The following is a 15340-nucleotide window of genomic DNA, read 5'->3' as shown; positions in this document are numbered from 1 at the left end:
AATAATAGCCCACCAAGTGCCAGGTATTATGCTATGTAGTTTGTGTGCATTTTCTGAGGTTCACAGCAGTGCTTTGAAGTAAGTGGTTTTATGTCCAATTTACATATCGGGGAGCAGGCTCTAAAAGGTTACTTGACTGAGGTTGCCCAGCTAGCAAGAGATTCAGTTTGTGCTATTAATTCTGCTACTACAATACCTAGCCCTCTATCCCTCAATCCAAAACTGTAGGAAATAAATCAGCTTACCTACATAAATACAGGGTTCTTGAGTTTGGGTTTTGTATCTCTCTCAGTGTGTATATATTCTCTGTTATGAATGGGTTGCCTAGAAACAGTATTCCCTTGGAAAAATTTGGTGTCTAGGGGAGTAAAGAAAACGTAGAGTTAAGAGTATTCTCTTATTTTGATAGTTCCAGCTTATCTAGCATTCTGGCTGGTATCCATAGATAGATTATCTTTGATTATCTGTGATGGACAGAGCACAGGCATGATGGAAATCCTCAAAGCTTACTAAAGTGAGAATCCATCAGCCTAGATGGTATTTGTTTCTGTTACAAGGCAAAGTTTTGTCCATTTATTCACCTGAGGTACTGAGACCCCAGGCAGGTTACTTTCGCTCAATTGCATATTTGCCTCTTCATCTGAAAAGTGGGTTAATAGGCCTGTACTAATGATTAATTGAAATAGCATCTGCAGAGTGCCTGGCGTAGTGTTTGGTGCATTGTCAAAGCTTAATAGATTGGGGCTATTTATCAGATTTAATACCTATTATAATATACCATGCCAGACCCAGGAAATGAGAAATTGATTAATAAGACAGCAAATTAATAAGACAGAGAATTTGCAAATTTAATCATTGATAAGCAACAGTGAAGGAGTGCAAAAAATGTTGCAGAGAATTTTGTTGCAGAATGGTGTCACTAAGGAGGGAGGATGAGTGGTTTAGTTTACTTTAGAGAGAAGAAGGATTTCAAAGATGAGTCAACTTCTGGGCAGAATCTTAAGTCGAAAAATAAGTGGCCCAGGCTAGAATATGCATTGCTGGTGGAGTGTGGAGTACTGACCTACCTGGGGAAGTAGGGTCTTTTCTTCTGAAGACTAATCACCTTGGGATTATCTCTTATACTTCTGATGTGTCCATTATAGTACAGGGCACACAACTTTCAGTATTTAAACTATAGAAAGTAAGAAAAAAAAAATGTAAAAACATTCTTTTTGTTTTTGTTATTTGCCAGATTCAGGTTTAAAAAATCAATTTGGCTCAATGTCTTCTTAAGCTTTTAACTTTGGAATTGCTGTACTATCTGGCTAGGTCACCTGGCTGTAGAGAAAGCCCTGGGCATGCACTTAGAAAACCTGACTTGTAGTCCCAGCTTTACTGTTTGTCAGCTGTGTAACATTGGGCGTCTTAGCTTCCTTTTTTCTCTTTTAATCTGCAGAATATGTCAAGTAATTTTGGATTATGTCATGGGCATTATTTTTTTCCTCTTTTTTTTTTTTTTTTTGGTCTGTGTCAGGTCGTTGAGGCATGTGGGATCTTTCGTTACGGTGCAAGGTCTCTTTGTTGCGTGTTTGGGCTTCTCTCTAGTTGTGGTGCGTGTGCTCTGTAGCTTGCGGCACGTGGGCTTAGTTGCCCCACAGCATGTGGGATCTTAGTTCCCCAACCAGGGATCGAACCCGCATCCCCTGCATTGGAAGGCGGATTCTTTACCACTGGACCACCAGGGAAGTCCCTGTCATGTGCATTTTGAATATTATGTTTTGACACTCTGCGTGCTGTTAGAATCCTCTGGAGAATGCTTTTGGTTTTTGTTGTTGTTTTGATTTTGTTTTGTTTTAGCAGACAGTCAACCTGATTAGGTTCAGACTGCCTTGTGTGGACTTTGGATCCAATTCCAATTTCGTTTTCAGAACCTTTGTGGTTCTATTCAGGTCCCAGGTGTGCCGACCTGGGTGGTAGCCCACGGTGTAATTCTCAAAGCCTTTGCTGTGCTGCCTCACGTCATTTTTGCACACGTGCAGCTGGGTGGTGAGCTCAAGACTGCATACACAGATTTAAAGGACCTTTCTCCAGCTCCCCCTCCTGATTTTCTCTGTACTTCAGCTCCCCTGAGCTCCCTTTCCTGGTCCTGTGGCTGGAAAACTAGGAGTTTAGCCTCCCTGTGCTGTCATACATTTTCTGCAGTGGAATCCATTTCCTGGATAATAACATGGTGAGAGAAGAAAATAACAAGAATTCTCTCCATGCTCTTCAGATGATAATCTCTTTCCTAGTTCTCAGCCAGAGAGAACTTTCTCTTAGAGTTGAGGTGCCTGCTTGGTGGCAACTAGCCATAGATGTGCAGCGCCAGAACTGGGGCTTGTCTTGAGGGAGGGCTGAGAGAGGAATAAAAACCAGCTATTTTTCCCACCCCCACACACTCTCCATCCCCTTTGCTGGTTCTCTAGCCGGAAAGAGTTTCTCTCGGAGCTTTTTCTGTCTGCACCTGCTACCCAGTTATGGGAGTTGGGCTGTCCTCAAGCTGGGTTATGTGGGAGGAAAAATATAAAACCAGGAAACTTACTGCTGTTCTTTGAGTTTTGATTTCTCTCCCCAGTCTTTTTGCTTCTGTTTTTTCTTCAGAGTCCTTGTATATTTGCTTTATGTGTTCTTTTCAGGATTTTTAGTTGTAATCAATGGACAAGATAGGGTAGAGTATGCGTTCTTCATCCTAGCTAGAACTAGAACTCCCATCTGTAAGATAGGGACGGTTCTCGTCTTTAGCCGCCCATTAGAAACACCAGGGGAGCTTTTGCAAGTACTAATACCCAGGCTTTTTCTCCAGATCAGTTAAATCGGTCTTTGAGGGGTGAGATCCAAGCATCTGTATTTAAAAGTTCTCTAGGTCCTTGTTATTCAGGGTGTGGTCTGAGGATCAGTAATGCATGGGCATCACCTGTGAGCTTGTTAGAACGGTAGATTCTCAGGCTCCACCCTAGACCTACTGAATCAGAACAGAATCCTCAGATGATTCCTTTGTACAGCAAAGTTAGGGCAGCACTGCCCTGGGACAAGTCCAGCATACAGCCAGTGTTGAGAACCACTGCCTTACAGGGTTTTGTAAAAACAAATGTATGTAAAGAGAGTTTAAATTGTAATATGCTCTATGAGTATAAACTGTCATTAGATGCAAGCTGAGCCAGCTCTCTCCCTGTTTTCTGGGTCCCTGGTGAAGTAAGTTACCTTTGATTAGGACTGCAGGTTCACCTTTGACTTAAGTCAAAATTGTTGTCCTCGAAGCCAGCTGCATCCCAGCTCAGCTTTGTGACTTGGATTCACACCATATAAAATCTTCAGCAGACATTCACTCCCTTGTTCAGAACACAACAGCCGTCTCCTAACCCGAGCCTCCAATTTTCCAAATCCATTCTTTACTTATCCTGAAACCACAGTTCCATAAGCACCTAGTTTCTCCCAAACAGCAACTCTACCATCGTGTCCAAAATATTAGCCCCTAATATCAAGGACAAAACATCCAAGCACATATTCATACATCCTATTTGAGTAGGAGTTTTCCACCAGTTGAGGAATTCTGTAAGACTAGAGAAATTCCAGAATGCCCACCCCCCCTTTTGCCTCTTCCTAAGGGGAAAAATGACTCAGGTTAAGGTGTTTATATTAACATTTTTCTTAGATACTTAGAAAAATTGTATATTATGAAAGGAGTAAGGAATTGAGAAAATGGGCTGAAATTTGAAAGTTACCAAACTAGTCCTGATAGAATATAAAATATTTTTGCAGCTGTACATCATCTATCAACGCTTCACTTACCTCGGCAGGTGTTATAAGTTTGGTTCCTGTTAGCTAATTAGGTCAGTGGCTTATTCCTAGGACCAGTGTTGGACTGGCTACATAAGAAGCACTTAGGGTGGGCTTCCCTGGTGGCTCAACGGTTAAGAATCCGCCTGCCAATGCAGGGGACAAGGGATCGATCCCTGATCTGGGAAGATCCCCGATGCCGCGGAGCAACTAAGCCTGTGCGCTACAACTACGGAGCCTGCGCTCTAGAGCCCACGAGCCACAACTACTGAGCCCGCGCGCCTAGAGCCTGTGCTCTGCAACAAGAGAAGCCACCGCAGTGAGAAGCCCGTGCACTGCCACGGAGAGTAGCCCCCGCCCGCCGCAATTAGAGAAAGCCTGTGCGCAGCTATGACGACCCAGCGCAGCCAAAAATAAAACAAATAAATAAATAAATTTATTTTAAAAAAGCACTTAGGGTGCTTATAAAAAACAGTTCCCTATCCCAGTTTTGATTCTGGAGATCAGGGACCTATGCTTAAGTCTACAGGTGATTCTGATTAACCAAGATTGGGAGCTAAATCCACAAATTCTTGGAGGCCAGTTGCTTCTTGAAATTACTAATTTTTAGAATTTTCTAAGGTAATCCACTGTGTGTATTACATAATACTCCCATTGGGGTCTGGGGCAATATCCTATAACCAAATAATAATGTAATGTATTATTAATAAGCAGCATAGCTTATTAATGTTTAAGTGGGATAAAGATCATAAATAGCCTCATGTCAGTTCAGATCAAATTTTGCTGCCAAATTTATGGGAAAACTTCTGGTTTTAAGAGATTTGGGGGACTTTGGAAATATGAGTAAAAGATTGCAGTCCTGTAGTGAATGAGACATGGGTATTCAAACTCTTCCAAGCAGGAATGTTTCCTACCATCATCCTATTTATAAATCTCTATCATGGACTTTGGAGTCAGGCCATCTGGGTTTGATTCTAGTATTATCACTTAATAACTATGTGACTTTCGCAAGTTACTTAACTTCTCTGTGCCTCAATTTCCTCATCCGTAAAATGGGGATTATAATAGTACTTCATAGGGTTGTCAGGAGGATTAAGTCAGTTGATTATTTGTAAAGTGTTTAGAGCCCTGCCTGATATGTATAGTAGGCATACATATGTGTGTTTGATTAAAAATCAAAATCTCATTCTGCTTCAGGAAAAATTTACACATTGTTTTTAGGAAAGATTTCTGTTGCACTTTTAAATGTTTGGTCAAAACACCTTAAAAAAAAACCCAGCAAAATCTAAGTTGTCTGTTCCTCAGGCTACTCTCATATCATAAAGAACATGGTTAAAAGACAACCAGGAGAAAAAAGATTAGGGGACCCAATAAATTAGCCATTAATGAATCCAGTTATTTTTCGTTTGCTTATTTGGTAGCATGTAACTTGGTCATATTACATTATATTTTATGGTGCTTCTCAATATTCAGATTGTTTTCAGGCATTTTGAAGATGAGTTTTCTGAGGCTCAGAGGTTCTGACTTGCCCCAGATTGCACAGGTCATGGAGAGACTGAACTGAAACTTGAAAGTTGGCTTCCTGAACGATGCTTTTTCCTAACACAAATAGAAGATGGTGGATATTCCACCAGTATTCTTACTGTTGTCCTGAAGGCCACATTCAGGTGTATAAAGTGCATGGGAAAAACATAAAAATATTTTTTCTTTTCCTATTTTTTTTTTTTTCTTTTTTGGCCACCCGGAGCGGCTTGTGGGATCTTAGTTCCCCAACCAGGGATTGAACCAGCGCCCTTGGCAGTGAAAGCGTGGAGTCCTAACCACTGGACTGCCAGGAAATTCCTGTTTTGTATTTGTAATTGTGCATATTGTGTGCAGCTTGGTCTTGGGCATTTCTTAGCATTAAAAAAATCTATAAAAACAAGTTTTCTCTTTGTTCCTGTCAGTAGCTTTTCATAGCCTTGCATTAGCAGGCTGAAACAATATTATATAGCATTGAAGAGCACAAAGAAGTATAGAGTATCATTTTGGGCCAAAATTTAAACAGAAACTTGCAAAGCAAGCTTGGAATTGTGGAAGCTTAATTCTGAAAGTGACTTTAGCCTTTATCCATTTATACCTATGTTGTGTGCCTGCATTTTAGGAAGCCTTGTGTTAGATACTGTGAGGTGGGTGTAGAGGCAAATTTCCATAAAGCAGCTTACAGTCAAGAGTTGTCCATGAATTTCAACTATAAGACCAGGTACAGAGTTCAGCCTGAGGGAACTATTAAAGAGGTTCATTAAAGGTGTGGCATTAAAATTGGTCCTTCAAGGGTGGTAGGAGTTGTCGAGGTAAGGTGATTAAGCATTCAGGATGGAGGGTGTTAAGGAAGGCAAGGAAATTCTTAGAAAGTGAAGGGTTTGTTTGAGGATCAGTATATAGTGTGGGTTTGATATAGTTTAAAATTTGGAAGGAAAAATAGTGGTAAGTAGAAAAATAATGTGAAGGACCTTGAAATAAAGGCAGAATGGTACTGAACTTTATTTGCTAAGCTTTTGAAAGCTATTGATGATTTTGGATCTGAGTTGACACAGAGCTCCCTGGCAGGAAACATAGCATGTCTGATGTAATAGCCCATTCGTGTATTTGAGTGATAGATTTTACTGTTCTGTAAGAGCCTTAGGAAGTCTTTGGGAAAGATCTTAAAGTAGTTTGCTAGTTAGTGCTGAACTTGGCTACAAAATTATTATACTGTAAATGAGAATTCTGCCAGGAGATTGTCTTCCAAAATGACAAATACTAATCATTTTCCAAACACTGGGCTTCTATTTTTTCTTTACTAAATGTTATAAGATTTGAATCAATGTGAATACATGTTAATGCATGTCTTTTTTTTTTTTTACAGGTGTTAGTAAAATGGCCTTTCGTCATTTGATTGAGTTCACATATACAGCAAAATTAATGATACAAGGAGAAGAAGAAGCCAACGATGTATGGAAAGCAGCAGAGTTTCTACAAATGCTAGAAGCTATCAAAGCCCTGGAAGTCAGGTAATTACTTATTTCCTTAATGAGGAACAAATAGTTATATTCAGTCATGTTCACCCTGACTGTTAGTCAAGAATTTATTATGTCATGCCATAAGGAACTGATTTCCTTCGTGAGGCAGAGGTAGTTATATTCAGTCATGTTCACCCTGTTAGTCAAGAATGTATTGTATGTATCATGCCGTAAAGAACTGATGTTTTGAAATTAAGAATATGTATTTAAGGATCTATAAAGTTCTACTGGTTATGATCTTTCCCTCACGCTTGATTTCTTGTCCTTATGTAAAAACTGTGCTAATATTAACTCAAGTATCATCTTTTGTTTCTAATAAAATAAGGAGGACTAGGCATCTTTTTAAGAGTTCTCTGGGTTCCTATAAACTATTCTGTGGATTCAAGTTGTTAATTGTACCAAGACTTACTCTAAAAACAGTTTGGCTTACGAAGATTAATATGGTACTGTTTAACAATAAGTGAGGAAATCGGTGAAGATATAAGAAATAGGCCAGGTGGAAGTGATAATCAGTGAAGTTAGAAATGTGATGGCCAAAATGCATGCTGTTTAAGTCTGTACAGTTGCTAGATGGGCTGAGTCTAGCTCTGAGTTCTGAAGTACCTAGCGCAAAGAAAAAGGGGAAAAAAACACCTCAGTTACATTATTTATAATAAGATGAGAACAAATCAATTGCTTAGGAGCCATTCTTGGTATTAAAATGCACAATTTCTCATAGGAAGTTATTAGGAAAACATTAAGTGATATAATGAATAAAGACCTCAACATCTTACATAATGAATAGTGGTATGGTAGTGTCTAAGAACAAGAGCTCTGGAGTCAGACTGCCTCGGTCTGCTATCAGCTGCTCAGTTTCCTTATCTGTCAAATGGGGATAAAAATGGTGCTTTCTACGTAGGATTATTTGTGAGGGTTAAATGAATGAATGAATGTAAAGTGGTTAGCATGGAGTCTGGCACGGGGGTTGTTATTATCTCCTGGCTTTGTTTCTTGTGACCCTCAATATAGGTCATTGGTATAACACTAATGTGCAATTTGGTAAAATCAGTTTCACATGGGACAGAATGATCTAGTCTGACTCACTGATGTGGTTCAGTCAAAAGATATAACTTAGAATAACTAAGAAATAATTGAACTGTAGTCATCCAAAAATACTGTTTCTCCTAATGAGCTTTTAATTAGTTTGGTGACAGTTCAAGATTAGACTTTTCTGACAAGAGCATGGTGTGTATATTTTCTCTGATGACTAGTGCCTGGCACATAGTAGGTGTGCAGTAAACATTTATGAATGGATGGATGGGTGCATGCCCATTAAAACCAAGCCAGTATTCTCCTGCAGAGAGAGCTAAGACATGGATAACAAAATAGAGGTGTGTTGAGGATCTATACCTGATTAGGTCATACCTTCTCAATATGGAGGTAGACTAGGGGAATATATATGCATGAGGCAACATCATATTTGTGGTTAAATCCTGTATGAGAACTTTTTGAAAACATGTTCTGTGTGGTCCCTTTGCTGCTCACGGTAGCAAGTAGCATCTTACTACAGGGAAAGTCCTGAGTAACAGAACATTGGAATATATTCTGTGACGACGGCCCAGGTTGGATTTGGTAGGCATTTAATTGAGTTCATGTGTCTAGTCATTGGGTAAGAACAGCTGGGTACAGCTGTTTTACTAGGCCTATTTAGAACCTTTTAGAAGGTTTATTATTATAAGACTGGGATCCTTATAATAATTATTAACCGTCAGCGCTTTACAATATAAATATAGTAGCATGTTTAATTGTTTCATGAACCAGTTAGGCATGCAGTATACTCTGAAGAATTCTTCAGAAAGATAGCAGTATTACATATTGGCTGTTTATAATTGGCTCTGTATAATGTTATACAATTTAAGAATAAAAATTACATAATGTAGTTGTGTTTAAATCAACCGGTGAAGGCAGCTCTCTATTGAGTAGACTATTGTATAACTTCTGCAGGTACGGAAGGTGAATAAGGCTCTTCTCACATTTGCAATATGCAAGTATTTTTGGAATATAGTGTACACTTTTTGAATGGCACTGAAAAAAAATACTAGGACCTTATTTTGCTGAAATTGCATCATTGTTTATTTAAAACTGTAGGAGAAGGTTCCTGTTATTTGTTAGGAAGAAGCATTTGCCTTACAGATTTTTTTCCTCCCCAGCCTTTTAAGATGTAATTTACATAGAATACAATTCACCCATTTTAATGTAGAGTTTGAATTTTGTTAATTGTACACAGTGATGTAACTACCACCACATTCAAGACATAAAAACATTCCTATCACGCTAAGTTTTCTTATGACCCTGCAGTCGACCCTGATCCCCAGCCCCAGGCAACCAGTGATCTGATTTTTATCACTGTGGCTTTATCTTATTTAGAATGTCATATAAATGGATTCCTAAGGTGTGTAGTCTTTCGTCTTTGACTTTCTTCACTTAGCGTCATGTTTTAGAGGTTTGTCCATGTTGTTGTGGGTTCCTTTTTATTGCCGATTGTTATTCCATTGTATGGATATACCATCTGTTATGGACATTTAGGTTGTTTCCAGTTTTTGACTATTACAGATAAAGTGGCTACGAATGTTTGTGTGTAGGTCTTTGGACATATGGTTTTATTTCTCTCAGTAAATACCTAGTATTGGAATAGCTGGGTTGTATGGTAGATGTATTTAAATTTTTTTTAAGAAACTGCCAAACTGTTTTCCAAAGTGATACATTCCAACTTGCAGTGTATGAGAGTTGCAACTGCTCCACAGCCTTGCTAATACTTGGTATGATCATACTTTTTCATTTTAGCCAAGTTGGTAGGTATATAGTGGTTTTAATTTGCATTTCCCTAATGACTAATGATGTTGAACATTTTTTCATGTGCTTTGTTGCCATCTGTTTATCTTTTTTAGTGAAGTATCTTTTGCCCATTTTTAAAATTGGGGTATTATCAAGAACTGTGACGGGTGGAAGACTTTATCCTATTTGCAAGCTAATAAGTTGGCCTGCCACATTTTTACGGATGCTGGCAGAAAGCATGAAACTCATGAGTCAGAAAGGACTTTATTTCTCTCACAGCATATGGAGCAGCATGAGTTTCATGTTCGTATCAACATGAAGCTCATGCTGCCCCGCCCCCCCCCCCCCCCCCCCCGCCCCATCCTGAGTCCAATGGGGAATGATGCAGTGGCCTCGGTGTGTACCCGTGCTCACAGTGATTTACATCACAGTTGAGGAACTCTGGGCTTTAGGAAACCCAAATCTTTTATAATGAGCTGTAAGCAAACCTGCCCAGCTTTTGCCCCAGAGGGGCTGTTATCTTTATTATTCTGGGTAATAAACGAACCTGCCCTCCACTCTGGTGGAAGACAGGCTCTATCTTCTAAGGCAATTCGCTGTACAGACAACCTTGAAAAGATAGAACAAAAGACTGCCAGTGTGTTTGTGTATAAGATATGCAGAAACATGAGGGATCCATGGAGAGTTTTCTTCTACACTGTTTCAGCTTCTGGTGAATTTTCCCATGAGCACACTACTCCGTGACCACTCTGATTAATCTGACAAATAGGGGACTGAGACCTAGTCCATTCAGTTTTTCTTACACTGGATTTAATTAAGACAACTATCAACAGCACTCCAAGTAGCAGGATGTGGCCACCCTGCAGTGCTAAGCTTAACCGTGCACCTACCCCCGCTAAGGTCCTACACTCAACCAACTGAACAAATCCCTAGAAAGCCAGGTGGCTTTCTCCTTTAGTTTGTGTATTGACTTTTCCACTTAGCCCTAAGCATTAATCTAAGTATCGCAAGATGTTTTAGCAATTGCACAGCCTGAGCATTGGCCCACAGGGAGGAAGTCTAGGGCAAGTCTAGCCTCCGTAATAACCCTGGCCAGTGATTTGAGGCTGACTTGAATACCTTCCAGAGCCCAAGTGGTGTCATTGATCACATTGTCTTGAGTCAGGCACAAAGGTACCACCTTTTTATTTGGATGACTCCCATTGTAGGGAAAACTGCCCGTAGGGCTTGCATAAATAAGTCAGTTATTCCTCCAGGACGCTCCCCCAAGTAACCAAGGGGAGCCTCACTTTTCTTCTTTTGGCTGCCCAGGCGGCATGTGGGATCTTAGCTCCCCAACCAGGGATTGAACCCGTGCCCCCTGCATTGGAAGTGCGGAGTCTTAACCACTGGACTGCCGGGGAAGTCCCAAGGGTAGCCTCATTTTGGAGAGACCTCCATGGTCATCTGAGAAAGTGATCTACCAGTGGTGTTTCCCTAAACACTGGATGGTCCCTTCTTCCCACCTCAGAGTTGCAAGGCATATTTTTGGGAGGGAAGGAAGTTAGTACCTGGCTTCCACACAGGAAGTATAGTTGTCTGTGCCCCCAGAGGGGGACCTTCATCAGTCAGGGGCACAGGTTGACATTGTCACCAACGTGGTCTCCCTCTTTCCCAGCTCAGAATGATTGGGTCTCGGCCTTGTTTTTGGACTGAATGTCTGAGGGCAGCCAGTTCAGTCTGTTCTGTTTATCCTGAGCACCTGGATGCCAGCTGAATGGCAGTCAGCCACCTCACGAACTGAGCCTCAGCTTTGGGAATGGTAGTGGGCAAACGTCTCGTGTTTTGCATGGGGCATGCAGGACGCTTGGCCATCCCCTGCTGTTTGCAAAATACTTCTCGGTAAAGTTAAGGGAGATGGTGATCCAGTTGTCAGAGCCCTCTGGCGTGGGATGACAGATCCAGCAAGTTGCAACAGTTGGGGAGAGCTGCATGCGAGCCTCTTCCTACCTGAGGAAGTCTCTAAGAGCAGTTCTGAAGAACAAAGATTTTTCATGTCCCTTCTTCCCCCATACCTCCTGGAGTCTAAGAGGTTCTCTCTCCAGGTTCCAGGGTGGTGGTTCTCCCTCCACCTCCACAAAATCAGTGTATCCCATTCTAGTAGCTGTAACTTAATCCCTTTTCCAGTCATCTCCTCCCCTTACCCAGACCTTTCATCTGGAATGGTCAGGGACAAGAATATTTTATAAAACTTGAGACCCGTTATGTCTCCCACTTTGGCTCACAAGGGCCAATCTGATTGTACTTGGCAAGCAGTATATTCAACCAAGTGGTCATTATTCTTAGGATCTAAGATGATGTCCATTCAATAAGAGAGTCCAGATGGCTGAACTTGAACTAGGTTTGAATCTGCTAGGCCCACTTTTGACCAGGCTGTCACCTGGAAGTGGTACCAACCAGGCTGTCCCAGGGTTGCCATTAGGCAGAAGGAAAAAGATCGTGTCTGCGAATGGTCGGGACAGATCCTGAACTTCCATTTAGGTTTATGTAACTTCCCACCCCATTAGGCTTGCTCATTACCCAGGAGGCAGCTAAAAACAGATGATCCTTTTCTGGGGAGAGCTGAGTTTGATGACCAAACTGCCTTAATAGGACTTTTGGACAAGGAGGAAGTGAGGGAAGTAGAGTCTGAAATCTTTTTGAGTCAGTAATTGAGGAAACTATTGCAATTCTCTACAATATCAACATCTGTGGATGGCAGGGAGCTTGGAAGTTTTAACAATACCTTGACTAACAGCCAATTGAATAGCTTTTGGTGCATCATTATCAGACTGCAGATGGTCCAGAAAGCTAAACATATCACACAGCTTAGTTTCAAGAGCCATATGGTGTGGCCAGAACCAACTGCTCAGACTGGAACAGCAACAGTGTAACCTGAAAAAGTGTCAGTAGTTGTGAGGCATCAGGGATAGCCCTGAGATGGGGTGAAAGGTCTAGTGTAGTCAGTCTGCCAGGAACAGTTGGACACAGTGCCCTGTATGATTTGGCCTCATTCACCGTGAGACAAACAGGCCACCTTTGGCAGGTGTCACAAGTCTGACATGCGGTAGCAACTTCTCCATCAGAAGCATAGGGTCTTTGACTTTCTGCTCAGTCTCTGATGGTGGATGTGTCATCATGTTCAGAATAATGTTGGGCCTAGGTGGCAGTGATGGAAGTCTGGGCAGTGTAGGTTGATAAGCAACTTGATTCCAGTTGGTATCAGAGAACAGGCTTTTACCATGAGCGTCTAATCAGTTATCCAGAGAGTTGAATCAATAGCTGCTCTTCGTTTCCACAGTTGTGGAAGGATGGGTGTCTAATCTGCCAAGACTTCCAGGTCTCCCAGACAGCTTGGCCATTTGCAACAGCGCAAGAGTCAGTAAGAATACACCAAGGCTCATAGTGGAGAGTGTCGTCCAGAGCGACGAAGACAGCCTTGAGTTCTGCCTTCTGAGCAGAGCAGCCATGTCCACTTTTGGTTTCGCAGAGTTGGTGCTGAGGCTGAGCATCTGCAGCAGCCCAGTGAATACCAGCCTTCTGCTTAGCCAAACGATTAGTGAATCAAAGACCCCATCGATCTAGTGGCTTTCTCTGGGCAGCAGCGTCGGGGAGCTACCACTTTCTCATGTAAAGCCGAGAGACCAACTGCTTTCTTGACTGTCACTATTTCTTTATGACCAGTGAGACTTGTTGGGCACATCTTACCTTGCTAGTCATGAAGTCTTAGTTAACACACTCCCAAACGGCGGTATCAGGCTAGAGAGCCTCAAAGTTTCCATGGATCAGGCATCACTTAACAAGAGTCCAGTAGCAAGCTAATCCTTTCTTGTCAAAGGGAGTGTACCTTGTAGCCATGTCAGGGAATTGGCAAGTCTGCACCCCAGGTAATACCTTGGGGTGCAGACGATCTCCCTTTGCCAGAAGCTCTGATCTGCAAAAAGCGTCAGTCTCAGAGACTTACAGCTCAAAGAGGTCGTTAGGGTTTTGGGGCCCTAAGGCAGAGATTGTGCCACAGCTTGATGGAAACTTCCAATGCAGCCTGTTGGTTGGAGCCCCACTTAAAAGACGCTGTTTTGCAGATTGACTGATATAACGAAGAAAGTAGAATGTGCAGGTGAGGCACATACTGTCTCTGGTACCTAAAAAGTCCAATAAGATGCTGGGCTTTTTTTTCTTTTTTTTTCTTTTTTTTTTTTTGGCTGTGTTGGGTCTTCGTTTCTCTGCGAGGGCTTTCTCTAGTTGCGGCAAGCGGGGGCCACTTTTCATCGCGGTGCGCGGGCCTCTCACCATTGTGGCCTCTCTTGTTGCAGAGCACAGGCTCCAGATGCGCAGGCTCAGTAGTTGTGGCTCACGGGCCCAGTTGCTCCGTGGCATGTGAGATCCTCCCAGACCAGGGCTCGACCCCGTGTCCCCTGCCTTAGCAGGCAGACTCTCAACCACTGCGCCACCAGGGAAGCCCCTGGGCTTCATTTTTGGTGGGAAGAGGGAGGAGGTGAAAAAACAGTTTTTCTTTTACTGCTGCAGGGGATTGAGTGTTGTGAATCTGCCTGTCTAGTCCCAAGAAACTTTACCTGGTGAGCAGTCCTCTGAATTTTGTTGGGATTTGTCAGCAACCTCTACTGGTAGAGGTGTCATAACACTACGGTCAGGGCCTTTGAGACTGAGACTTCTGGCTTGCCAGTCAGTAGGATATCAACAGTATAGTACAAATTTTAGATATCAAAAGATAAGACACTTGTGCTAAATCCTGACCCAGCTACTGGTGGCTAACGTTAGGGGAGTTTGTTCCAGTAGCTCTTCTCTACGTGTGGCTCTTCTCAATTGGAATGTTCCATCTCTGGTACTTATGGGATGAGAAGTGGTAAATGCACATGCCATATCAATCCCTGCTGTGCATTCAGATGTCAAAGCAACAACGGTATGTAGAATCAGGCCCACCCACAGGGTCAGGACAGCCTCCCTTTTCCTGCTGTGAACCTTGCCCAAGCCCCATCAGTTGAATGTAAGCGCCTCGTCTCTGTGGAACCAGGTGGGATGGTGAGTTGGACACCTGCTGGATAAAACAGAGCCATGGAAGTTTGAGTCTCTCCCATTCTTGAGTTTTCCTCAGCATACTTGGATGCATATATGGTGTCTTCACTGTTTACCCTTGGGAACAAGGAGACCTTGGCTCCAATCCTAATTATCTTTCTCCAAGCTGGTGAGGTCAAGTTAGAGGCAAAGGGAAGGTAGAAGGGGGGGAAGTGGTGTGGAGGGAGAAAGTGATTTTCTGCCAGTGAGCAAGGCACATTTTGGTTTCAAGCAGCACTGGAGCTGCATGTGGCTCAGCCAAACAAACCTCCAGTGTTTTCAGACCACTCAAAGCCCTCTATCAGGCAGCAGAGTCATCACTGCTGACACGCTCAGTGTCAGTTTGGGGGACTCCTTGATTCAGTAGCCCCATCCACATTGATTTCTAGTTGGGGCCATGTGCTTTATGCCTTTTAGCTGACTCAGACTTGACTTCTGCAATGGTGGCTTTTTTTTAAAGAGTGTAGCTTAATCTTGGACATTTGCTGCCCCACTGTCATGATAACGTCTCTTACACTTTTTCCTGGTCTAACATAAAAGGGGGCTTTTCAGCAGGCCTGACCAAAGAATTTTATATTGCTTTGGATCCTTTTTTC

At 42.2% G+C, this 15340-nt stretch overlaps 1 protein-coding gene across 7 annotated transcripts in view; it reads left to right on the top strand.

The window, feature by feature from the left end:
• ZNF131 (zinc finger protein 131) overlaps positions 1-15340 on the top strand; it is a 32668-nt gene that overhangs the window by 3009 nt on the left and 14319 nt on the right. For all 7 annotated transcript variants that reach the window (XM_082455889.1, XM_082455890.1, XM_082455892.1 and 4 more), the window contains one exon: positions 6686-6830. In XM_082455889.1, the coding sequence (XP_082312015.1) occupies positions 6686-6830 (145 nt within the window). The remainder of the gene's footprint in view (positions 1-6685; positions 6831-15340) is intronic.

This window comes from Balaenoptera physalus (assembly GCF_965194825.1).
Source record: "Balaenoptera physalus genome assembly, chromosome: 3".
NCBI classification, from domain to species: Eukaryota; Metazoa; Chordata; class Mammalia; order Artiodactyla; family Balaenopteridae; genus Balaenoptera; species Balaenoptera physalus.
Note: the sequence above shows the minus strand (reverse complement) of the source record. Positions and strands in the feature narration are given on the sequence as shown.